This window comes from Erinaceus europaeus, chromosome 14 (assembly GCF_950295315.1).
Source record: "Erinaceus europaeus chromosome 14, mEriEur2.1, whole genome shotgun sequence".
In the NCBI taxonomy this organism is placed as follows: Eukaryota; Metazoa; Chordata; class Mammalia; order Eulipotyphla; family Erinaceidae; genus Erinaceus; species Erinaceus europaeus.
Window position 1 is genome coordinate 55,866,286 of NC_080175.1, and position 24,708 is coordinate 55,890,993.

The 24,708-nt window shown below is 41.6% G+C and overlaps 1 protein-coding gene across 4 annotated transcripts in view; it reads left to right on the top strand.

The window, feature by feature from the left end:
- SERPINI1 (serpin family I member 1) overlaps nucleotides 1–21,325 on the top strand; it is a 118,205-nt gene extending 96,880 nt beyond the window's left edge. For all 4 annotated transcript variants that reach the window (XM_060171909.1, XM_007522954.3, XM_060171908.1 and 1 more), the window contains 3 exons: nucleotides 17,342–17,428; nucleotides 19,592–19,681; nucleotides 20,991–21,325. In XM_060171909.1, the coding sequence (XP_060027892.1) occupies nucleotides 17,342–17,428; nucleotides 19,592–19,681; nucleotides 20,991–21,067 (254 nt within the window). In that variant the 3' untranslated portion in view covers nucleotides 21,068–21,325. The remainder of the gene's footprint in view (nucleotides 1–17,341; nucleotides 17,429–19,591; nucleotides 19,682–20,990) is intronic.
- Nucleotides 21,326–24,708: the final 3,383 nt, after the last annotated feature.

Sequence of the window (24,708 nt, forward strand, 5' to 3'; positions counted from 1 at the left end):
CTGGATATGAAAGAATTAGTTCCTGAGTTTGATCTCTGGCATTGCATATACCAGAGTGATTTTCTTATTCTCTCTCTTCCTCATTAATAAACAGTTTTCTTTTCATATATATATATATTATATATATATAATATATATATAGAGAGAGTGACCAGGGTTATCACTGGGACTCAGTGCCTGTACTACTCCACTGTTTGTGGTGACTATTTTTTTTTTGGTAGAAGGTGAGAGGCAAAGAGAGTCAGAGAGAAGGAGAGACACCTGCAGCACTGTTCTGCCACTTGTGAAGCTTTCCCACTCCTGCAGGTGGAAACTAGGGATTTGAACCTGGGTCCTTGTTTGTAGTAATGTGTATGCTCTACTGGGAGTCATCACCCAGCCCATTAATAATCTTGAAAAAATTAAGTAAACAAATAATATTCGTGAGAAATCCGAGATTGGCCCTCCTGAAATACTACCTAGTTCAGGTGTCAGGATCAATTCATGAAAGATCTGAAGAGAACCTCTCAGGCTTTCAGTAGGGACTTTTTGATGGTAAGTTCTTAGTTTCATTAGCATTTTGGTAGCATCAGCTCACCGGTTACCCCAGTGCATCCTTGTCCCACACTACCATCACCACGTCCACCCCACCTCCTGTTTTTACACACACTCTCTCTCTGTCATTAACTTATGAGTCATAGATTTAAAAGTTATCAATAATCTGTAAAATTTGCCTTTCAGGGGCTGGGTGGTGGCACATTTGATTGAGCACACATGCTATAATGTGCAAGGACCTGGGTTCAAGCCCCTGGTCCCCACCTGCAAGGGGGAAAGCTTTGTGACTGGTAAAGCAGGACTGCAGGTGTCTCTCTGTTTCTCTCCCTCTTTATTTCAGGCTGTCTCTATTATATATATATATATATGCCTTTTTGTTTCTTTCTCTTTTAAATCTGCCTTACATGGCTCATATAGATTTCATATGTCTAGTTTTCTGATTCTCCAGAAGTGAAAACCTTAGTGATTAACATGCCCTGTGACCTGTCAGTGGCCTCACAGCAACCCAGGAAAGACATCAGCATATGTTTGTCATTACGCTCCACTTTATTGAGAAAGTCATAGCGTTTGAGCTAGATAGTGTCACTTAGCTTCCTCACCATGCCTACTTCTTTCATCTCGTGACTCTGTGAGGCCAGTGAGGTGAGCAACATCCTCTGAATTAAAGATTAAGAAAAGATGAAGCAATCATACCTGCCTCACAGAGGCAGACAGATTGTGGGCAAAGAAAGACTTCAACAGCAGCATTCAACTAAAAGGAGGACAGTGGAAATATTTTCTTGGAGGAATCCTCCTCCTCCTCATTATCATCATCATCATAATTATTATTTTTTTCATTTCAACACTAGGATTATCATTGAGGCTAACTGAATGTATATTAAACCCACATTCCTCCTAGTGGACTTTTGTTTTTCTTTTTATATGTTTTTCTTTTTAATAGGACAGAAAAATTGAGAGGAGAAGGGGACTAGAAAGGAAGAGAGACAGCTGTAACACTGATTCACTACTGGTGAAACTTTCCCCTCCCCCATAGGTGGGTGCCAGGGGCTTGAACCCAGGTCCTTGCCCACTGTAACGTAACATCTCTCTTTAGAAATTAGAAATATAGCTCCATCCTTATGGTTTATGATGCACAGAACTCCACCTCCTCCTTTCTGTTTTCTTTCTTTCCTCTCTTCTTCCCTCCCTCCCTCCTACCTCCTTCCCTCCCTTCTTTCCTTCCTTCCTTCCTCCCTCCCTTTCTTTCTTTTTGCCTCCAGGGTTATCACTGGAGCTCACTGCCGGCACTATGAATCCACTGCTCCTGGCAGCCATTTTTTCCATTTTATTGGATAGGACAGAAAAAGTGATAGAGGAGGTGGGAGATAGAGAGATAGACATGTGCAGACCTGTCTCACCACTTATAAGGAGTCCTCTCTGCAGGTGGGGAGCAGGGGCTTGAACCTGGGTCCTTCGTACTGTGTGTGCCTAACTAGCTGTACCATTACCAGCCTGCCTCCCTTTCTCTCCATTTCTCTCTCTCTCATTGGATGTTGTGCTGCATTTATCACATACACTACCCAGGTTTGAGCCTGGCTTCCACCATATTGAAGGGAGCTTCAGTACTGTGATCTCATTCACTCTCTATCACTGCCTTTCTAATCTGTCTCAAAAACAAAAAAAGCAAATACTTTTTATCTATGGGGGGAAAAAAAGCATACTTCTGTTTCTGAAAGAAGCGAATAGCTTGAAAGTTCTGTGCTAACACTGCTAGAATCTACTCTTTTTCTTTCCCATGACTTCTGCCTTCACTTCAGACTTTCTTTATAGTTGCCCTGTACTATTTTGATAGACTCCTAAATGGTTTCCTATCTCCTTCCCATCTGGTGTATCTTATCTACTGCTGCTAAGATTAATTGCCTTAACTCTTGCTCCCAGATCATGGTAGCTCCTTCAGTCTGCTGTGCACCATCCATGGTCCCAGCATTAAGACTTTACTCTGGGGCATGGTATATAGCATAATGGTTATGCAAACACACTTTTATGCTTGAAGCTCCTAAATCCCAGGTTCCATCCCTTGCACCACCATAAGGGAGAGCTGAGCAGAGCACTGGTAAAACAAACAAAAAAACTCCAGCTGAATCTTTATAAACAGCTTGTGTTCCATCAAAACTGAACCAGTCTCTTGATGCCTCCCATCTCCCCCAGCTACCCCATTTTTATGAAGCCTCCCAGTGCCCACATCCCTAATAGCTCTGGAATAAGGCTCAGCCCTAATGTCACCAGCTCTTTTAAGTCACTATGATTACACCAACCAGGAGTGATGACTCCGTTTGCAATTCTGCAATACTGCTTCACAACCTATATCACATCTGGCCTCCTTGCATCATTGTGTATGCATTCCACTAGTCCCTGCCAGAATTTAAACCTCCCAAACGTGGAGTCTTCTCTGTGTGTGTAGGAAACATTTAGTACCATGCTTTCTGCTTAGTACTCCTTGAATGAAAATGCGGTGCCTCACATTTATGGTGCTTTTTTTTTTTCCATTTGAATCGGGTGCCCATTGCTTCTGGTGCCAAATTTTGTCAACATAAAACACAGTGGACACACATGCCATCAACATCCAGAGAACATTGAAAGTCATTTTCTCTGAGGCTCAGTTGCGAATGCTTCTCAAGTTGCATTCATCTCCTAGTCCAGGATGCTCCTGTAGGGCAGGGTTATTTCTGTAATGGAAATGAATGACGTGCCAGCTTTTGGATTAATAGATAATCCTCCTGGAAGGTGTAAGGGGAAGGAGAGAGTGCTAAATCCTTTCAAGCACACATTCTAATAAAGTAGCTGATGAAATAAAGGAATCAAGTGGGCACCCCAAAAGCCATATGCAGGTCAGACTCCAGTGTCGAAAAGCATGCTGGGTAGACACAGCAATTCTCCCTGCCCTTGTTCTAGCTCTTTTTTTTTTTTTTTTAGTTTATCTGCTTTTCTTGTGAAAAACTGCTAATAACATTATTTTATTTTATTTTAGTTATACATACAAGCATGGTTACTTTTTAGTGATCTACTAATGATGAACAAGACTGTAAGATAACAGAGATACAATTTCATACAGTTCCCTCCACCAGAGTTCCATGTCCCTATCTTCTCCATTGGAATCTTCCCTATTCTTTATCTCTCTCATAGTATGGACCAAAATTCTTTTTTTAACTGGTTTTTTAAATTATCTTTATTGATTTGATAGAGACAGCCACAAATCAAAAGGAAGGGGGATATATAGCGAGGAAGAGAGAGAGAGACACACACATACACCTGCAGAACTGCTTCTTCAGTAGTGAAGCTTTTCTCCTGCAGGTGGGGACTGGGGGCTTGAACCCAGGTCCTTGCACATTGTAACTAATGTGTGCTCAACCAGGTGCGGCCACCACCTGGCCCCCCAAAATTCTTTATGGCGTGCAGAAAGTGGAAGTTCTGGCTTCTGTAATTGCTTCTTCACTGGACATGGACATTGGAGGGTGGATCCATACCTCCAACTTGTTTCTATCTTTCCCTAGTTGGGTAGGACTCTGGGGATATGGGGTTGCAGGACACACTGGTGAGGTCATCTGCCCAGGGAAGTTAGGATGATATCATGGTAGTGTCTGCAACTTGGTGGGTGAAAGGCAGTAAGGCATGAAACAGGACAAATTGTTTAATAAACAGGAATCCAAAGGTAGGAACTGAGCAGATGGAAGCAGGGGTCTTCGAGTGAGAAGAAGCTAGGGAGTTTATTTTAGGTATGTTCCAAAGGGCCCATGACTTCTGTAACTTTTACTCTTTCTCCTTGAACTGGAAGCCCAGCCCAAGGGCTGCATTGCTCTCCCTGGCAGTAGCTAACAGACCTGACCTCCATGCTTTAAGTGTCACCACAGGGAGCTTCTGAATAAAATACAGGCTGTCTAGTATTAGGATCCCAGCCCTCAAAATCAGCATGCACAACCCAAGATAGAACCTGGCCCCCACCGCACTGGAGGAAGCTTCAGTGCTGTGGTGTCTTTTCTTCTCTGTGTCTGAGTTGACTAACTCAGAGCAGTGAAGTTCCTGTAATAACAGATGTGTTTAAAAAATCAGATGCTTGCCCAGTCCCTGCCCTCTCCTTCTCCACTTCCATGTAGCCCAGGCTTCAATTGGATGTCCCTGTTTTTGCTACTATGTCTGTCACTTTGCAAACCCAATTCTCTGCTTAGAGTCTTCTCACCCTCTTTGACTTTTGCTTTTTTACTGTTTCTTCGAGAATCAGCCAAAATGTCATCACCTCAGAGAAGCTTCCCCTAACAATCTTTCGCAGGAGTTTCCTTAATGCCTCTGGACTCTCTTAGCACTTTGTATCCACTTCTGTTATCATGTGTTTTTCTTTTTCCTAAGACTGTTGCCACTTCTGTCCTGAGCTCTGAGCTCCTTAGGAACATGGAAGTATCACAGACTCCTCCCTCCCTTCCTTTTTCCTTTCTTCCCTCCCTCCCTCCCTTCCCTTCTTTCCTTCTCTCTTTTTTTCCCTCCTTCCTCCTTTCTCTCTCCCTCCCTTCCTCCCTCCCTTTCTTCCTTCTTTCCTTCCTTTGACACCAGGGTTAATGCTGGGGCTCAGTACCTGCACAAAGACTCCACCATTTCTGGTGGCCACTTTTTTAATAAATGCTGAGAGATTTAGAGAGGGACAGTGGCAGAGAAAAGGAGAGACACTTACAGCACTGCTCCACACTCATGAAAGTTCCCCCCCTATAGGTGGGGACTAAAGATTTGAACCCTAGTCTGTGCACATGGTAACATGTGCATTCTACCCTGTGTGCTACCATAAGACCCCCACAGATGTCTTTGTGTCCCTAGAGCCCCACAGGTGTGGGGAGTAGGGTAGATGGGAGCATGTGCCTACTGTGAAGAATGGCACTGTGCCCACTAGGTCACAGTTGTGGGGGCTTCTTTACAACCCAAATCCCTCTACATTTCCCAATCTTTTACCCCTCCCTCCCCCCGGTCTTCTTACAGATACATGAGTAGACTAAGCTTCTTTCTGCACCCCAACTGAATCCCCCCCCACCTGCAGAATAAGAAAGAGACCACAGCACCAAAGCTTCATCCAATGCAGTGGAGGCCAGGCTTGAGCCTGGGTCCCACACATGGCAAAGCAGAGCACTATCCCAGCGAGCTGCTTCACCTGCCCTGCCTCATCTCACTCTCTTCTTCATAGTTACCACACACACACACACCCAGGTGTTGGTATTCTTCGTGTTGGTTTGGCCCCCTTCCCCCTACCTCTGAGAGAAATGGTTTGGCCCTTGCTAGTTTTGCACCCCTCTTTCTCCCCGCCCCATATGCTAAAGACGTCCAGAGTCCCAGCAGCTCCGGGGAGGGAGAATGATGGAGAAAGCACATGGTGTGGTGATTTGCCCATTCATGAATAAAGATTAAACTGCAGTTTCTCCCCTCAGCTGTGTGTCCTCGAGTCTCTGTCTCTCTCTACCGCCGCGACGCTAGCCTGGCCTGCTGGAGCCCCCGAATTTAACAACACCCAGGGAAGTCATTGCATCATTACTGACTTGTTTAAGTTATGGCCTTTGATATTTCGGGCCTGCTTTCTTCCCATTAGGAAGGAGTTTTATTTATTTATTTATTTATTTATTTATTTATTTATTGTATTAGTGGCTTACAAGATTGTAAGTTTACAATTCCATACCACACCCACCACTCAAGTTCTGTGTCCCTAACCCCTCCCATCTCCCAAAGATCACCACCAGAATTCTCACAAAGTCTTAGAAACAGGTTGCTTGCTTCAAGCTTTAAAGCTCTCGTGTATCAAATCTCTAGATTCCACATATGAGTGAAACCACCTGGTAGTTGTCTTTCAACTCTTTATTTATCTAGCTAAGCATAATCACCTTCAGTTCCATCCATTTTTGTCCCAAAGGACATAATATCATCTACTTTGTTCTCAGAGTAGTATTCCATGGAATATATATTCCATAACTTCTTTAGCCAGTCCTCTGATGATGGGCATTTAGGCTGTTTTCACTCTTTGGCTATTGTGAATAGTGTAGCTATGAACATAGAGGTGCATATGTCCCTTCGAATTAGTGCTTGAGTGTCTACTGGATAAGTGCCCAAGAGTGGTATTGCTGGATCATAGGTACTTCCATTTTTATTTGTTTTGAGGACTCTCCGTACATTGAAAAGACATTGGTTAAGCACATTGGAGGTGCTCAGCCCAAGAGAAGTGAATAGAGTAATGAATACTTGGTGGTTCTGTCACCAAACCCACACAGAGAAGCAAGCAAGCACTGCTTCTACCGTAAAAGCGCCGAGATTCTAGAAACCTCTGTGGAGTTCATGGATGAACTGAAACTAAAAATCAGTTAGCAATTAGAGCTCAGCATTGCCTCTGGTATTGCAGGGTTCTGTTGGGGAGCTGTCTCCATCCTGTTGTTTTCAACAGTGCCCTGGTGACTCAGAAATCTATTTCCACTGGCTGCTTTTTGGAACCTAGATGCAGAGAAAGCTGTGGCCTAGCCTGGCTCCTTGCTCCCTGGCCTGAGGTGGGACCAATCACAGCTGATGTGGACAGGAGGAGAGGCCTGTTGGGCACCAGGGTGGGAGTTTTTTTTTTTTTCTTTGTTTTGTTTTTTTACCATTTGTCTCTTTTATTTTTGTGTTCTCTTCTCTTCTACTTCCTCAAAACTGAGCAATCTTGAAGGTCTTGTGTAGGGAACCATGACTTTGCCTATCTTCCTACATCATCTGATCTGCATCTAATACATGATCACTGTGTAAATGACATCCAATTAAAATTACTTATCAAAGCATAAATAAGGTGTTGAAGCAAGGCATTTATTCTTTTGCAAAAGGGCGTGCCACCAACAGTGGCTGTTAGGCAGCAGCATGCCCCCTTCACCCTTCTCCCATCTTTTTTTTTTCAGTTTTATTTATTTATTAGAGACAGAGAGAAATTGAGAAGGGAAGGGAAGATAGAGAGGGAGAGAGACAAAGAGAAACCTGCAGCCCTACTACACCACTTGTGAAGCTTTCCCCCTGCAGGAGGCTTGAACCCAGGTCCTCGTGCACTGTAATATGTGCACTTAACCAGGTGCACCACCACCTGGTCCCTCTCCCATCTTTTATACCTGACCCAGAACTGTCTCCTCCACCTGTGGGCTGGGCTTCAGAGCTCACAATCTCCTCATTGTCTAAATAAAGAAAGGAGGAAGAGAGTCTGAGGGTCTCTGCTAGAGAATTAGCAAGCACTACAAGGAGCTGACCTAAAGAATGAATACAGAACTACTGGCCACAGGTGGTCATAGATAGCAGTTTACAAAAAGGTTTATTTGTACTAAACAGTTGTTCATTCATATTCTTTTGAAGAGAAGACATAACCATCTCTCACAGTTGACACATCTTTGTTTAAACCACATTAAAGCTGCTATTTTATTTGAAAGTGACTCAAAGTTTGTCCCCAAAAGAAAATTTTCATTTTCTCTTTTTTTTTTTTTTTTTTCATATTTTGTTGTCTGGGATATGATTTCTTTCTCCTCCTTCTTGCTTATTTTTTAATTTGTTTTTATTAATGATTGTATAATGGTTTGCAAAGGTATATGCCCCTATCCTTCGCTACCCTCCCCCCAGCCACAGTAGTATTCACACATTTTTTTAGCTATACCTTGGCTACTTTTCTCTTTCCTTCTTTCTCCTTTTTTTTTTTCAAGTTTATGTGATTTTTTTTTTTTTTAACCAGAGCCCTGCTCAGCTCTGTCTTATGGTGGTGCTGGGGATTGAACTTGAGATTTGAGAGCCTCAAACATGATGATTAAATTCTTTATATTGCACATATGAGTTAAACAATCTAAGTTGTCTTTCAGAAGAATATCTGAAAGGATATAAAGTCTTATACTTTGCCCCTTCTCCCCTCCCCCACAATTTTTTTTTTTTAAATGCAGAGCCTTTGTGTGGGAGGTAGCACAAAGCTTATGCAAATTTCTTTCATGCCTGAGGCTCAGGCTCTGGCACTAGCAACTGTTTACCTAGTGGAATATTTGCTTTTTTTTTTTTTTTCTTAACCTAGGTTTGAACCCTATCACTTCAAGAGAACACCATGGATGGACACAGTAGTTGGAGAGACAGTGCAGTGCTATCTGTACTCTCCCTTCCCTCTCACTTTTTACACCTTCTTTGGCCAAGGAAAAGAATGAAGGATAGAAGAAGGAATGGAGGAAGAGGGGGGAAAAAAAAAACCCAAAAATGTTGGGTCTATGAGACAGCTCAGTGGTATGCAAGAGGTCTTGAGTTTATCCCTGATTCTTTTTTTTTCCCTCTCCTCTTCTCTCTTCTCCTTTCCTCTCCCCTCCACTCCCCTCCCCTTTTCCTTTTTTCTAAAATTTTTTTATTATCTTTATTCATTGGATAGAAACAGCCAGAAATCAAGAAAGTAGAGGGAGAGAGAGAGAGAGAGAGAGAGAGAGACACCTGCAGCCCTGCTTCACCACTTGCAAAGCTTTTCCCCTGCAGGTAGGAACCATGGTCTTGAACCAGGGTCTTTGGGCACTGTAACATGTGCACCCAACCAAGTGTGCCACCAAGTGGCCCCCTTTCTTCCCCTCTTCTTCCCTCTCCTCTCTCCCTTCCCCTCATTTTTCTTCTTTTCACAGGAGCACCTTTCAGCCCTGGTTTATGCTTGAAACTGAAACCCTGGCATGTGGTTTCTTATTCATTACAGTTCTATTTGTCTACCCCAAACAGTAGTGTTTATCTACAGGTTGAATGTTGTATGGTCTTGTTCACACTTGCAGATATTTGCTGTCCCTTGTGTAGTTCTGTTCATCACATTTTGGAAGTTGGAACGTTGACTTCAGTTTGCATTGTGCTCTTTGAAATACATATATCACTGGCCTGCTGGTTCCTAGTCCCTTTTGTTCTTCTATTTTGTAGTTTTAAGATTTTCACCAACTGTGTGGTCTATCTTTCCCTCACCCTGCTGTTCTTCATGGATTTTCGCCGAGCACCCACTTTGGACTAGTGCCATATATTTTATTATCACAGCAAACTTTATAGCCATAATCACGAACAGATTTGTGCGTCAAGTGCCCACCCACAAAATGGCTGTCTCCACAGTTTTACAGAATGAAGCAACTAATCTTTCATTCAGCCACTGCTACATTCCTACTTACACTGTGGAGTGGGTTAAATATTGGGAAAGTGTATATTACTTAGGTGAATCCACTTACAACACTCACTAAGAGCCAGACAGCAGGGATGCTGAGAGTAGTGAGCCAGTGTGTGCCTTAAGGATACTGACAGTCCAGACAGGGAGCTGTTAAGAATGCAAATCTTATCCTAGGGGCTGCAATAACATTGGATCCTGTTTGGTATATTGCACCAAAATAAAGGATTTTGGGATGCAGGGGTGGGGGGCTGGGGGTAATGTTTAGGTCCTGGAACATAATGGAGGAGGAGGACCTAGGGAGGGATTAAACTGTTATGTGGAAAACTGAGAAATGTTATACATGTACAAACTACTGTATTTTACTGTAGTTTGTTTCAACTGTAAACCATTAATCCCCCCAGTAAAGGAAGAAAAAAAAAATGGATCCTGAGTTCAGTGGGAAAGAGTGACCACTTCTATTTTAGTGAGCTCTGAGAATCAGAGAAGGTAAAATGAAGTGGCAGATTAGGGCTTCCAACTGAGTCTTGAAAGTGGATGAGGTGTTTACTGAGCTTCTTTTACCATTTACCCTGTAAATGGTAAAGTGTGGTTTTAATACATGGTCTACCATTTGTATCGATCTGTGGCCATATTTCTTTTTTTAATTTATTTTAATTAATTAATTTATTTATTTATTTTTATTTAAGAAAGGATTAATTAACAAAACCATAGGGTAGGAGGGGTACAACTCCACACAATTCCCACCACCCAATCTCCATATCCCACCCCCTCCCCCGATAGCTTTCCCATTCTCTATCCCTCTGGGAGCATGGACCCAGGGTCATTGTGGGTTGCAGAAGGTAGAAGGTCTGGCTTCTGTAATTGCTTCCCTGCTGAACATGGGCGTTGACTGGTCAGTCCATACTCCCAGTCTGCCTCTCTCTTTCCCTAGTAGGGTGTGTCTCTAGGGAAGCAGAGCTCCAGGACACATTGCTGGGGTCTTCAGTCCAGGGAAGCCTGGCCGGCATCCTGATGACATCTGGAACCTGGTAACTGAAAAGAAAGTTAACATACGAAGCCAAACAAGTTGTTGAGCAATCATGGACCCAAAGCTTGGAATAGTGGAGAGGAAGTGTTAGGGGGGTACTCACTGCAAACTCTAGTGTACTCCTGCTTTCAGGTATATATTTTGCAGTAGTTTATGGATACGTGTGAACATATGCTCTCTCTCACAGAAACTGGTGTATATCTAGGTTTTGGGACTTTGTTAGAAAGTGAACCACCTGAGATGGAATTAGAGTATACTATGAAAGGATAGGTCTTACCCGAGTAATGAAGCTGAAGGGTTGTCATTCCACACGTGAAGTCTCTGGACACAGTCTGAAGTGAAGCATGTTGAGGTGGCCATCGTTGTATTGGTTAGGTTGTGATTGGCAGATGCAGTATTATTTGATATGGATTGGTAGAGGCATACGGGAAACTGGGCCCTAACCAAGGGTTCCAGGACTGGGGGAAGTAGAGGCTCTATAGTGGAGATGTGAGGTTCCTGCTGTCTTAGGGTTCAAAAAGATAATCAATAGTTAATGTTATCATCACATTGTTTGGTAATTGGGTTAACTTTGAAAAGTCCTTTTGTTAGGGTTTGCTGTACAGTACCCTGTATCTTGTATATAGCTGTGCTATTGGATGCTTCTGATCTACTTGGTCTAGGCTTTTGAGAGAGTCTGCATATCAATTACACAGCCTATATATTGAAAAGATTCAGTTTGTGTTTTGAAAAACTTCGAGACATACAATTAATTTTCCCCTTCTCGTATTAATTAGTGATTTATATGACTACATTTTACTAGGAGTGTACATAAACACTATTCTCACCACCAAAAGACTGTGACCCATTCCTCCCACCCACTCCCACCCCCCACTGTCCCAGGAAGCTGCATATCTACCCCTCACCACAGGGTTTTTACTTTGGTGCCCTACTTACAATTTGGTCAGGTCCTGCTTTTAGTTTCCCTTTCAGATCTTCTTACTCAACTTCTGTTGATGAGTGGGATCATTCCATACTCATCTTTATCTTTCTGACTTAGCTCACTTAACATAGATGGGTCCAAGATGGGTCAGAGAAGGTGGGTTCATTGTTCTTGATAGCTGCATAGTATTCCATTGTGTATATATACCACAGCTTTCTCAGCCACTCATCTGTTGTTGGGCACCTGGGTTGCTTCCAGGTTTTAGCTATTATGAATTGTGCCGCTATGAACATAGGAGTACACACCTCTTTTTGGTTGGGTGTTATACAGTCCTTGGGGTATAACCCCAGGAGAGGAATTACTGGATCATATGGAAGGTCCATGTCTAGCCTTCTGAGAGTTTTCCAGACTACTCTCCACAGAGGCTGTACCAATTTACATTCCCACCAGCAATGTAAAAGGGTTCCTCTGTCCCCACATCCTCTCCAGCATTTGTTGCTGCTGTCCTTTTTGATGTATGCCATTCTTACAGGAGTGAGGTGGTATCTTAGTGTTGTCTTAGTTTGCATTTCTCTGACAATCAGTGACCTAGAGCAGTTTTTCATATGTTTGTTAGCCTTTTGTATCTCCTCTGTAGTGAATGTTTTGTTCATATCCTCTGCCCATTTTTGGATGGGGTTATTTGCTTTTTTGGTGCTAAGTTTGCTGAGTTCTTTATATATTTTGGTGATTAGTTTCTTGTCTGATCTATGGCATGTGAAGATCTTCTCCCATTCTGTGAGGGGTCTCTTTGTTTGTTTAATAGTTTCTTTGGATGTGCAGAAGCTTTTCAATTTGATGTAGTCCCATTGGTTTATTTCTGCTTTAGTCTTCCTTGCAATTGGGTTTGATTCATCAAAGATGTCCTTCAGGTGTAGGTGGGAAAGTGTTTTACCAATGTTTTCCTCTAAGTATTTGATTGTTTCTGGTCTGACATCCAGGTCTTTGATCCATTTGGAGTTGATTTTTGTTTCTGGTGAGATAAAGTGGTTCAATTTCATTCTTCTGCATGTTACAACCCAGATTTCCTAGCACCATTTATTGAAGAGAGCCTCCTTTTTCCATTTAATCCTTTGGGCCCCCTTATCAAAGATTAGATGTCCATAGGTGTGGGGATTTATTTCTGGGCTTTCACTTCTGTTCCACTGGTCTGTGTGCCTATTTTTGTTCCAGTACCATGCTGTTTTGATGATGATGGCTTTATAATATAGTTTAAGGTCTGGGAGTGTGATGCCTCCATTTCTGTTTCTTTTCCTCAAGATGGTTTTGGCAATTCTAGGTGTTTTCAGGTTCCAGATAAATGATTGTAGTGTTTGTTCTATTCTCTTAAAGAAGCTTGGTGGAACTTTGATGGATATTGCATTAAATTTGTATATGGCTCTGGGGAGAATATTCATTTTGATGATATTTATTCTTCCAATCCATGAGCATGGGATATCTTTCCATTTCTTGGTATCAGTTTCTATTTCCTTGAGTAGCAACTCATAGTTTTCAGTATATAAGTCTTTCACTTCTTTGGTCAACTTTATTCCTAGGTATTTGATTGATTTTGCTGAAACAGTAAATGGGAGTGATTTCTGGATGTCTTCTTCTTCAGATTTAGTGTTTGCATAAAGAAATGCTACTGATTTTTGTACATTGATTTTGTAGCCTGACACCTTGCTATATTGGCTAATAACTTCCAGTAGTTTTCTGCTGGATTCTTTAGGTTTTTCTATGTATACTATCATATCATCTGCAAATAGTGAGAGCTTGACTTCTTCCCTTCCAATCTATATTCCTTTGATTACTTTCTCTTGCCTGATTGCTATGGCAAGAACTTCCCATACTATGTTGAAGAGTAATGGTGACAGTGGACAGCCCTGTCTAGTCCCCGATCTGAGGGGGAATGCTTTCAGCTTCTGTCCATTGAGTATGATGTTGGCTGTAGGTTTGCTGTATATAGACTCCACTATCTTGAGGAATTTCTCATCTATTCCCATTTTTTGTAGTGTTTTGAGCACGAATGGGTGTTGGATTTTGTCAAAGGCTTTCTCTGCATCTATTGAGATAATCATGTGGTTTTTGGCTTTGCTTTTATTGATGTGGTTAATGACATTGATTGACTTATGGATGTTGAACCAACCTTGCATTCCTGGGATGAATCACACTTGGTCGTGTTGAACAATCTTTTTGATATGTTGCTGTATCTGGTTGGCCAAGATCTTGTTTAATATTTTGGCATCTATGTTCATCAGAGATATTGGTCTGTATTTTTCCTTTTTTGTTCTGTCCTCAACAGCTTTTGGTATCAGGGTGATGTTGGCTTCATAGAAGGTGGAAGGGTATTTTTATTTATTTATTAGATAGAGACAGAGAGAAATTGAGAAGGGAGGGGGCGATAGATACCAACAGTCCTGCTTCACCACTAGTGAAGCTTTCCCTCTGCAGGTGGAGACCAGGGGCTTGAACCTGGGTCTTTGTACACCATGATGTGTGCACTTAACCTGGTGCATCACTGCCTGGCCCCTGTCCAGATTTCTTCTGAGAGATTAAACTTCCTAAAACTAGCAGCAGGATGGTATAGAATGGAGTCATCTGTCCACTTGCTTCCTTGTACAGTTCATCTTTTCATATGTTTGGAGTATTTTATTTCATCTTAGAAAGAAGTTGGTTGGGGGCCGGGCAGTAGTGCAGCGGGTTAGCACACATAGCGCAAAGTGCAAGGACCCACTCAAGGATCCGGGTTAGAGCCCCCAGCTCCCCACTGCAGGGGAGTCACTTCACAGGCAGTAAAGCAGGTCTGCATGTTTCTTTTTCTCCCCTTCTCTATCTTCCCCTCCTCTCTCCATTTCTCTCTGTCCTATCCAACAAAGAACGACAACAATAATAATAACCACAACAAGGCTACAACAACAAGGGCAACAAAAGGGAGGGAAAATGACCTCCAGGAGCAGTGGATTCATGGTGCATGCACTGAGCACCAGCAATAACCCTGGAGGCAAAAAAAGAAAAGAAAAGAAAAGAAAAGAAAAGAAAAGAAAAGAAAAGAAAAGAAAAGAAAAGAAAAGAAAAGAAAGAAGTTGGTTTAGCTAATGTCCATGAAAACCTTTGAGAACTTTGAGCCAATAATGAAGTCTCCTCTCCAAGAAGGTGCCATTTATTCAACAGAGGTGTGTCATGCCATCTTTGGGACCTCTCCTGGAAAAGGAGGACTAATGCCTTTGGAATTGTATCCTCCAGTATTGTAGTTGTGGCATTTGCTGTCTCATACCTTTCTGAATGTAAAATACCTTGTACCTGCTTTCTGGCACATAGTAGTGACAGTACTTTATCACAGCTGTTTTTTCTTTCTTTCTTTCTTTCTTTCTTTCTTTCTTTCTTTCCTTCCTTCCTCCCTTCCTTCCTCCCTCTTTCCTTTCCCTCCCTTCCTTCCTTCCTTCCTTACTCTTTCTTTCTTTCTTTCTTTCTTTCTTTCTTTCTTTCTTTCTATCAGCAGACCAGCTTCACCACCTGTGAAGCAACTCCCCTGCATTTGGGAAGCCAGGAGCTGGAACTGGGATCCTGACGTGGGTCCTTGCACTTTGCTCCACATGCGCTTAACTGCTGTGCTACCACCCGACTCCCTCTTTCTCTTTTTACTTAATATTTATTTATGTATTCCCTTTTGTTGCCCTTGTTTTATGGTTGTAATTATTGTTGTTGTTATTGATGTCGTCGTTGTTGGATAGGACAGAGAGAAATGGAGAGAGGAGGAGAAGACGGGGGGGGGGGGAGAGAAAGACAGACACCTGCAGACTTGCTTCACCACCTGTGAAGCGACTCCCCTGCAGGTGGGGATCCGGGGCTTGAACCAGGATCGTTACACAGGTCCTTGTGCTTTGTACCACCTGAGCTTAACCTGCTGAGCTACCGCCTGACTCCTCACAGCTGTTTTTCTTTTAGATATTTTTATTTATTTATTATAGTAGAGAGACAGAGAAAAATCGAGTGGCAAGAGTGTGATAGAGAGGAAGAGAGATAGAGACACCCACAGTCGTGCTTCACCACTTACGAAGCTTTCCCCCTGCAGGTGGGGACCTGGGGCTTGAACCAGGGTCCTTGCACACTGTAATGTGTGTGTTTAACTGGGCATGCTACCTCTTGGCCCTATCACAACTGGTTTTTTTTTATTTGCTTCCAGAGTTATTTATTTATTATATATGAAAAAGAATGTTTGTTTGTTTGTTTGTTTTATGCCTCCAGGGTTATCTCTGGGGCTTGGTGCCTAAACCACATATCCACTGCTCTTGGGGGCCATTTTTTCCCCATTTTTGTTGTCCTTATTGTTGCCATTTATGTTATTGTTATTGGATAAGACAGAGAAATCAAGAGAGGAGATAGAAAGGGGGAGAAAAAGACAACTGCAGACCTGTTTCACCGCTTGTGAAATGACCCCCCCTTCAGGTGGGGAGCTGGGGGCTCCAACCGGGATCCTTACACCAGTCCTTGCATTTTGCAGCATTTGCGCTTAACGCGCTGAGCTACTGACTAGCCTCCACAACTGTTTTTAATGATGTTATTCTAGATTTTTTTTTCCCAACTGATTGATTGAGAAACATTTTTTTTTTTTCCTCCTCCAGGGTTATTGCTGGGCTCGGTGCCTGCACCATGAATCCACCGCTCCTGGAGGCCATTTTTCCCCCCTTTTGTTGCCCTTGTTGTAGCTTTGTTGTGGTTATTATTATGGTACCAGGTACTACAACAGTAACAGAACTTCGATGTTTCCTAGGGTTTCATTTTTCACTCCCCCCCCCCGCCTTTTTTTTAATAGAGTGTATGGAGTGTGCTGTATGTCAAATTTTGTTCAGATGACTGCAGAACCTGGAAAAGCTGTTATGTTACTGTTATTGAAGCATAGCATAGTCATATATATATGACTATATATATAAATATACATATATATAATCATATATATATATATATATATTTCTTGAAAACCTTAGCTGTGCTGTCAACTTTGTAAGAAATACCCCAGTTGTGTCAGGTTGGGTTGGCACTGTACAGAGATTAACAGCCATGTTGGTCTGGAATCATTAAACATATTTTTCCCCATTTGTACAAGGGTAACACACTATGTTACATATGTAATTATTACATACTTACATAGGTTTGATTACAGAAAACTAGTATTCTCTAAATAATGTGAAAAAGAAGAACAAAGTTGGTAATTTGAAAGCTATTGTTTAGTTTGCTGCACAAAGGTATTACAATACCAGTTGTGTTGGATTAGAACCCTCTCTGATACTCACAAATTTTTAAAAAATTGTTTGGGGCTACACCTGATTAAGCACACACATTACAGTGCACAAAGACCTGGGTTCAAGCCCCTAGTCCCATCCTGGAGGGGAAAAGCTTCACGAGTGAAGTAGGGCTGCAGGTGTTTCTCTGTCTCTTTTCCTCCTTATCTCCCCCTTTCCTCTCAATTTCTCTGTCATTATCCAATAATAAAGAAATAAAAAATATTTTTTTAAAAAACCTTGTGTTTAAAAACTGTAATCTTAAAATGTTCTCTCTGTCTTATGTTTTATATCAATATCTTAACTTGTTGGTATTGTTAAAATTCTGTTTAAGGAGAGCTAAAATGTCCCTTTATCTCATGGCACTGAAGAAATGCTCCCATTATCTTTCTCTTTTGCAGATAACAAGGAGCTTTTTCTTTCCAAAGCAATTCACAAGTCCTTCATAGAGGTTAATGAAGAAGGCTCAGAAGCTGCTGCCACCTCAGGTGCTCTTTTCTTTTTGTCACCCCCCCCCCCCAGAATTTTTTCACCTCTTCTAGATTTGTATTTCTAGCTCAATCTGGGACGGAGGTGGGAGGGTCCTTTCAGACCCAAGCTGATGAACTGATTCTGCCTCTACCAGTGCTTCTTCTTCTAGCATTTGCCCTTCTTCCGTAGCCAGTCAACAGCGTCAGGTTGAGCCTGATGTAAAGTTTCGAGACCTCCTTTGAATCTGGAGAGGTGGCAGTCGTTGACTATGTGGGTCATAGTCTGTCTGTAGCCGCAGGGGCAGTTTGGGTCGTCTCTGGCTCCCCAGCGATGGAACATAGCGGCGCACCGGCCATGGCCTGTTCGATAGCGATTGAGGAGGGCCCAATCATAACGTGCTAGGTCAAAGCCAGGTTGATGCTTGCAGGGGTCTGTGATGAGGTGTTTGTTCTTTACCTCAGCTGACTGCCAACTCTGTTTCCAAGAGTCTGGATCAGAGAAGTTCAGTGTAGGCGTAGGGGACCAGATTGGGTGACGAGACGTCACTACCAGTGCTGAGCAGTGATTATATCCTAGATAGGTTATTATTCACTCTGTGGCTCTAACATAGTCTCCCCCTTCTGGGTTCAAATGAGAAATGGAAGGATGTTGTCAGCTATTTAGAAGAGCTTTTCCTGGTGGGCTGTCTGTCTAAATATTTTAAATATTCTCCTTCTGCTAACTAAACATTTTTTCCTGCATAATTATTTGTGGCGGTAAATTCTTAACTGTGTCAGTGAAAAGTTTTAATTTTTGTTATTAAAGTCCATCCATAGACAAGAGTAGATTATAGCACACAACAAATAATATTAACTAAGTAATATTTATTTTGCCTCCAGGGTTATCACTGGGGCATGATGCGTGCCAGCGCTACAAATCCACCACTTTTGGGAGCCTTTTTTTTTTCTCTTTTTTTCATTTAATTAGATAGGACAGAGAGAAATTGAGAGGGCAGAGGGGAGAGAAAGATAAACACCTGCAGACCTGCTTCACTACTTGTGAAGTGTGTCTCCCCCTCCCCCCGCAGGTGGGGAGTGTGGACTCGCACCTGGGTCCTTTCAAGGGTCCTTGCACTTAGTACTGTGTGCTTAACTGGGTGCGCCAACTGCCCACCCCCCCCCACTAAATAATATTTATAAAGTAATCATAAGTTTTATTTTAAAAAAACTGACTCAAAGTATGTGTCCAAATCAAGCTGTAAAATGCCCTTGGTTGTTTTAATAGTTTTGAGTTTTCTAGCCAAATGAGAATGACTTTTCCTGTGGCCTCTCCCCCACCCTCCTTTATTTGCTTGGATTAGTTTCCATCTCATGTTCCACAGCTATTATCACATGTTATTGCTGCTGGCCCCTCATGAGATGTAACACATTAGATTTGTACACATTATTTCCCATGTCCGCATCGACGGTGGCATCAATGTGTTCATTAAAAAGATACCGCCAGTTAAAACTGTTTTGTTTTGTTTTTTTAAGAAGGATAAGAAGACACAGTTGTTTCAGGGTCATTAAAAAAAAAAAAAACTTAAACTCTCCCATCATTTAATCTTGACCTTTTCCTGACCATGAATCACCCTGAATCAAGGATAAAAGAATCATTGCATAATGGCTGTCTCAAAGGAATCCAGTCTCTCAGCTGTAGGAGATACCAGCCCGTCTCTCGCTGCTCTGGTTTCCCTTTAATCACTGCCATTCTGACTACTTGCCTGTGATGTGAAAATGTCCACCACAAACCGAAGGAATAAAAACCTGAGGAGATAAGAACACCATCTCATTTGTTGTTTCCTTTGTTTTATTTTCACTTAGCTCAAAGATTTTTTTTTTTTTTTGTAGCAGGGTCTGAAAGTGTCTGAAACCAAGAATAAAAAAAAAAATTGTCCTAAACAGAATAAACTATTATTTCAGTGGATGGGAGAGGGAACTGTATGGTGTGTATAAGGGATCTGTGTGCATGTGTTTGTTTAAAGATCAGAGGAAATATTCACATATTTACAGCTTTTCTTATTACAGTTACATTAAAACCTCATTTCCTTTAAATTACTGCCTTTGCATTAAGCACAGATAGCCTCGAGAAATAGCTCATTAGTCCTTGCACTTTTGTAGACCTCTTATGATATATATATATATTTTTTCTCTGCACTGTAGGAATGATTGCAATTAGCAGGATGGCTGTGCTGTATCCTCAAGTGATTGTCGACCATCCATTTTTCTTTCTTATCAGGAACAGGAAGACAGGTAAATATGTTTGGAGGAAAGACTTTTATTCATTTATGTATTTTTAATTTTAATTTAATTTTTTTAAATTTCTTTATTGGGGAATTAATGTTTTACATTCAACAATAAATACAATAGTTTGTACATGCATAACATTTCCCTGTTTTCCATGTAACAATATATCCCCCACTAGGTCCTCTGTCATCTTTTTTGGACCTGTATTCTCTCCCTCCCTACCCACCCCAGAGACTTTTATTTATTATCCTGCCCACCCACACCAATTCTTTTTTTAGATGAGAATTAAAAAAAAATTTGTTATCTTTGTTTATTGGATAGAGACAGCCAGAAATTGAGAGGGAAGAGGGAGATAGATAGATAGATAGATAGATAGATAGATAGATAGATATAGAGAAACCTACAGCCCTGATTCACCACTCATGAAACTTTGCCCCTGCAGGTAGGGACCAGAGGCTCAAACCCTGGTCCTTCACACTATAACATGTGTGCTCAATTAAAGGTGCCAGTACTGAGCCCTGAGAACATTTCTTCCACGTTATGGTCATTCCTAATGTTCAAAAGATATTTACTAGTGGCCCATAAGGTGGGACAGTGGAATAATGCATTAGATTCTTAAGCATAAGGTCCCAAGTTCTAGCCCTGACATTGTATGTGCCAGAGTGATGCTCTGATTTCTTTCACCCCTCCTCTTTTTTATAAGTAAATAAATAATTTTTAAGTTTTATTTTTTAATATTTTACTTAGTTATTGTTGGATAGAGACAGAGGGAAGTTGATAGGCTGGGGGAGACAGAGAGGGAGAAAATACCTGCAGCACTGCTTTGCCACTTGTGAAGCTTCCCCCACCCCCTCCAGGTGTGACTAGGGTCTTGAACCCAGGTCCTAGCAGGTGGGAACATGCATTGTCAACTAGGTGTGCCACTTACCTGGACCCTTCAATAAATATTTTGTCTATTTATATTTATTTTTGTATTATATTTATTTATTTATTGGATAGAGACAGCCAGAAATCAAGAATGGAGGGGTAGGTAGAAAAGGAGAGGGACAGAGACATACCTGCAGCTCTGCTTCACCACTGCAAAGCTTTCCCGCTGCAGGTGGAGACCAGGGGCTTAAGGCCAATTCCTTGCTCACTGTAACACATGTGTTCAGCCAGGTGTGCCACCACCCAGCCCCTCAATAAATATTTTAAAACTATTTTTCATGGCTGTATTTTATTTATGATTTTTAGCACCTAGTTAGTGGTAAGAAGGAAAATGAATATCCCATCCTTTCATTCACCCCTTCTTTTGTTTCCTTCCAACCCACTGTAGGAACTATCCTCTTCATGGGACGGGTCATGCACCCAGAAGCTATGAACACAAGTGGACATGATTTTGAGGAGCTTTAAATCTTTTTATTTGGCCAAAAAAGAAAATAGTATCCAAGCACATTATGTCTGCAACCAGTATATATTTAAGGTTTGTGTTTCACAGCATATATTAAGAAAACATTTAAAATAGCTCTAGTTACAAAAAAAATTCAGCATGTATAAATTATAAGCTACTTGTGAAGGAATGTTTTCTGTATTATTGAAGTAATGGTATTGTCATGTTTGTGTATTTGTTGTGCCAGTATTTAAAATAAAAGTACGTATTGAACATGTGAATAGCTTTGTTTTCATTTATTTATTTTGCTACCAGTATTATTACTGGGGCTCAGTGCCTGTACTACAAATCCACTGCTTCTGGAGACCAGTTTTTCCTTTCTCCTTCCTTCCTTTCTTCCTTCCTTCCTTCCTTCCTTCCTTCCTTCCTTCCTTCCTTCCTTCCTTCTTTCCTTCCTTCTTTCCTCCACTTTGAGTAGTGTGCCTGCTTGGCCATGTGCAACCCAGGTTTGAGCCCAGCCCACTCTACACTGGAGGAAGTTTTGGTGCTAAGATATCTCTCTCTCACTGTCTCTGTCTCTGTCTGAGAATACCAGGCCAGAATGTTGATGCCTCAGCAACAACAACACGTATATCCCATTGGCTCCATAAACCTGTTGTAGACTACAGACTTAGTGTATCACCTTCTTCTGCTGCTCCGAGTAAAATCCAAATCATATAGGAGGTCTACAAGGGACCAGGGGAACAAATTCAAAATAAGACATACCGTTTGGTGTGCCACCAGAGATTTCACTAGAAAAAGCAACCCGGCAACAGATACCCAAAAACTGCTGAAATGTGTTTGTATTGTCAACAATTTGTTCGCTTTATATGTTAACTCCTTTTTCAGTCACCGGGTTCCAGATGCTACCATGATGCCAGCTGGACTTCTCTGGGCAGATGACCCCACCAACATTTCCTGGAGCCCTGCTTCCCTAGAGCCCCACCCCACTAGGGAAAGAGCGAGGCAGGCTGGGAGTATGGATCGACCTGTCAATGCCCATGTTCAGTGGGGAAGCAATTACAGAAGCCAGACCTTCCACCTTCTGCACCCCACAATGACCCTGGGTCCATACTCCCAGAGGGTTAAAGAATAGGAAAGCTATCAGAGGAGGGGATGGGATACAGAGTTCTGGTGGTGGGAATTGTACCTGTCTTATCCTATGGTATTGTCAGTGTTTCCATTTTATAAATAAAAATTAAAACAAACAAACACCTCTGGAGAATCATTATTAGTGCTCAGCAGAACGTACTGGACTTAGCTCCTAGCTTAGGAGGCAGTCAGTTTCCAAGGGGTTGTGTTCTTAAGTTCTTCTGTAGATCACCTTGTTGTCTTTGGCTGAAAGAATGAGAAATCCCTGAAGTGGATGAACAAAGAATCATGTTCTTCTCATAGTCCATGAATGGCAGGTTTTTGAGTCTGTCAAAACCAGAAAATAGTGTTTTCAGAAAATATTGTCAATGCTTCAGAGTTTAACAGAAGCCTTTGGCATATGTTATTTTGGCCTTATGTGATTTGAAGCTGTTAAACAAAAGTTGAACATTATCATTGATTTTGATTCTCTGCAGTGGTTTGAGAAATCAGGGCTGACTCCAGTCCTACTGAATTCTAAACACTGAGGAAAAACTTAGGTTTTATTTCTTTTGTTATTTTTTTAATTTTTGATATGCTAGAGAGAATTTGAGAGGGTGGGAGAATAGGGAGAGATTCAGAGAAACACAGTGAGAGATCTGTAGCACTTCTTCACTTATAGCTTCCTCACTGCAGATGGTTAGCAGGGGCTTGAACTTGGGCCTTGAGCATTGTAACGTGTGTGCTCAAACAAAGTGTGCCACCACCTGGCCCCTGAGAAAAACCTTAAAATATCATCTTCTACAAATTTCTCTGGTGATTTTGTTAAACACTGATATCTTGTGTGCTTTTCGTGGGTATATAATATTCCATATATCAATATTATATTCCTCACATATACATATGTATACACACATGAATTTATTTACTATAGATACCACCAATGAGATAAACTCTCAAGATATTTGTTTAAAAGGATTTCAACCTCTGCTTTTGCTTTTTTGTAGCTTTGACATTCAAAAAACAATTTTTTGGCCAGCACAATTATATTAAACAATTACTACAGTGTGGATTACTAGAATATAAATGAACACAAAAGAGCTGATGACAAAGGACAAACATGAATTTGTAAATTCAGATTGTGATGCCAGCTCCCCCCTTTATTTGGGGGGAATTAATGGTTTACAGTTGACAATAAAATACAGTAATTGGGGGAGTTGGGCGGTAGCACAGCAATTAAGCGCACGTTGCATAAAATGCAAAGACTGGCATAAGGATCCCGGTTCGAGCCCCCGGCTCCCCACCTGCAGGGGAGTCACTTCACAGGCGGTGAAGCAGGTCTGTAGGTATCTATCTTTCTCTTCCCCTCTCTGTCTTCCCCTCCTCTCTCCATTTCTTTTTGTCCTATCCAACAATGACGACATCAATAACAATAATAACTACAAAAATAAAACAAGGGCAACAAAAGGGAATAAATGAATATTAAAGAATATAGTAATTGGTACATGTGTAACATTTCTCAGTTTTCTACATAACACTCTAACCCCCCCCCACACACACACCTAGATCCTCCTTCACCATCATGTTCCAGGACCAGAACCCTCCCTGAAATCCCAGGGTACTTTACTTTGGTACAGTACAACAGATATAAACTTCTATAATGATGGAATTTATAGTTCATAATGATGGAATTTATGTGTTGTTAGTCCTGTAATTCTTCTGTTTGTAAAGAAAAAAATGACACTACTAACTGAAAAACAGAATGAAATCAGGTTTATGTGAGTTTATGTAAAAGAATCAAACTGGGAAGAGTGAAATAGCTCACATGGATAGTGTTCTGTTTTGTCACGTATATGACCCATGTTCAAGCCTAGCCCCCCATCTCTCTGGAGGAAGCTTCAGTTCTTTGGTCTCTCAGTCTCTCTTCTCTCTCTCTCTCCCACTTTCTCTGAAAATCTGAGTATTATAGCCCCAAAGGGGCTCAAACCCAGAAATTGTCTTTACATTTCTCTGAGAGAATTGTTCCAAAGATGGGGTCCTACTATGGAATTTTTCCAGATTGTGTATCTGTACCAAGGGAGGTTGCAGTAAGTTGTTGGTCTGCTTCTAATTCTGCTTCTAAGACCCCTTCTGTTTTGATCATCAAGTTAGGTTTGCTTGCATTGCTTAACGTTGTGGTCTATTTACATAATCATTGTTTTGTTTGAGACCCACACTGGTTTAATCCCCACTGGTTCATGCTCTTTTTCCACTCTGCCCCCTCTCCTAGTCACATCCTGTTTTCCACCATTTAATCCCCACTGGTTTGAGCACTTTTTTCCTTCTCCCCACCCCCTATCCTACGTACTTCCTCTTCCTGACACTTCCGCTTCAGGATATGTAAAGGACAGGATTTTCTAATGAAGAGAGATTAGATTGATTGCACTGCATCCTCGCTCATCAATAAAGATTGAACTGTGTCCTAGCTCAGCCATGAGTCCCTGGTTGTCTGTCTCCTGCCCTAGAAGATAGCCCGGCAATTGGTGCCTGAACAGGGACCGGCAGTAAGTGATTT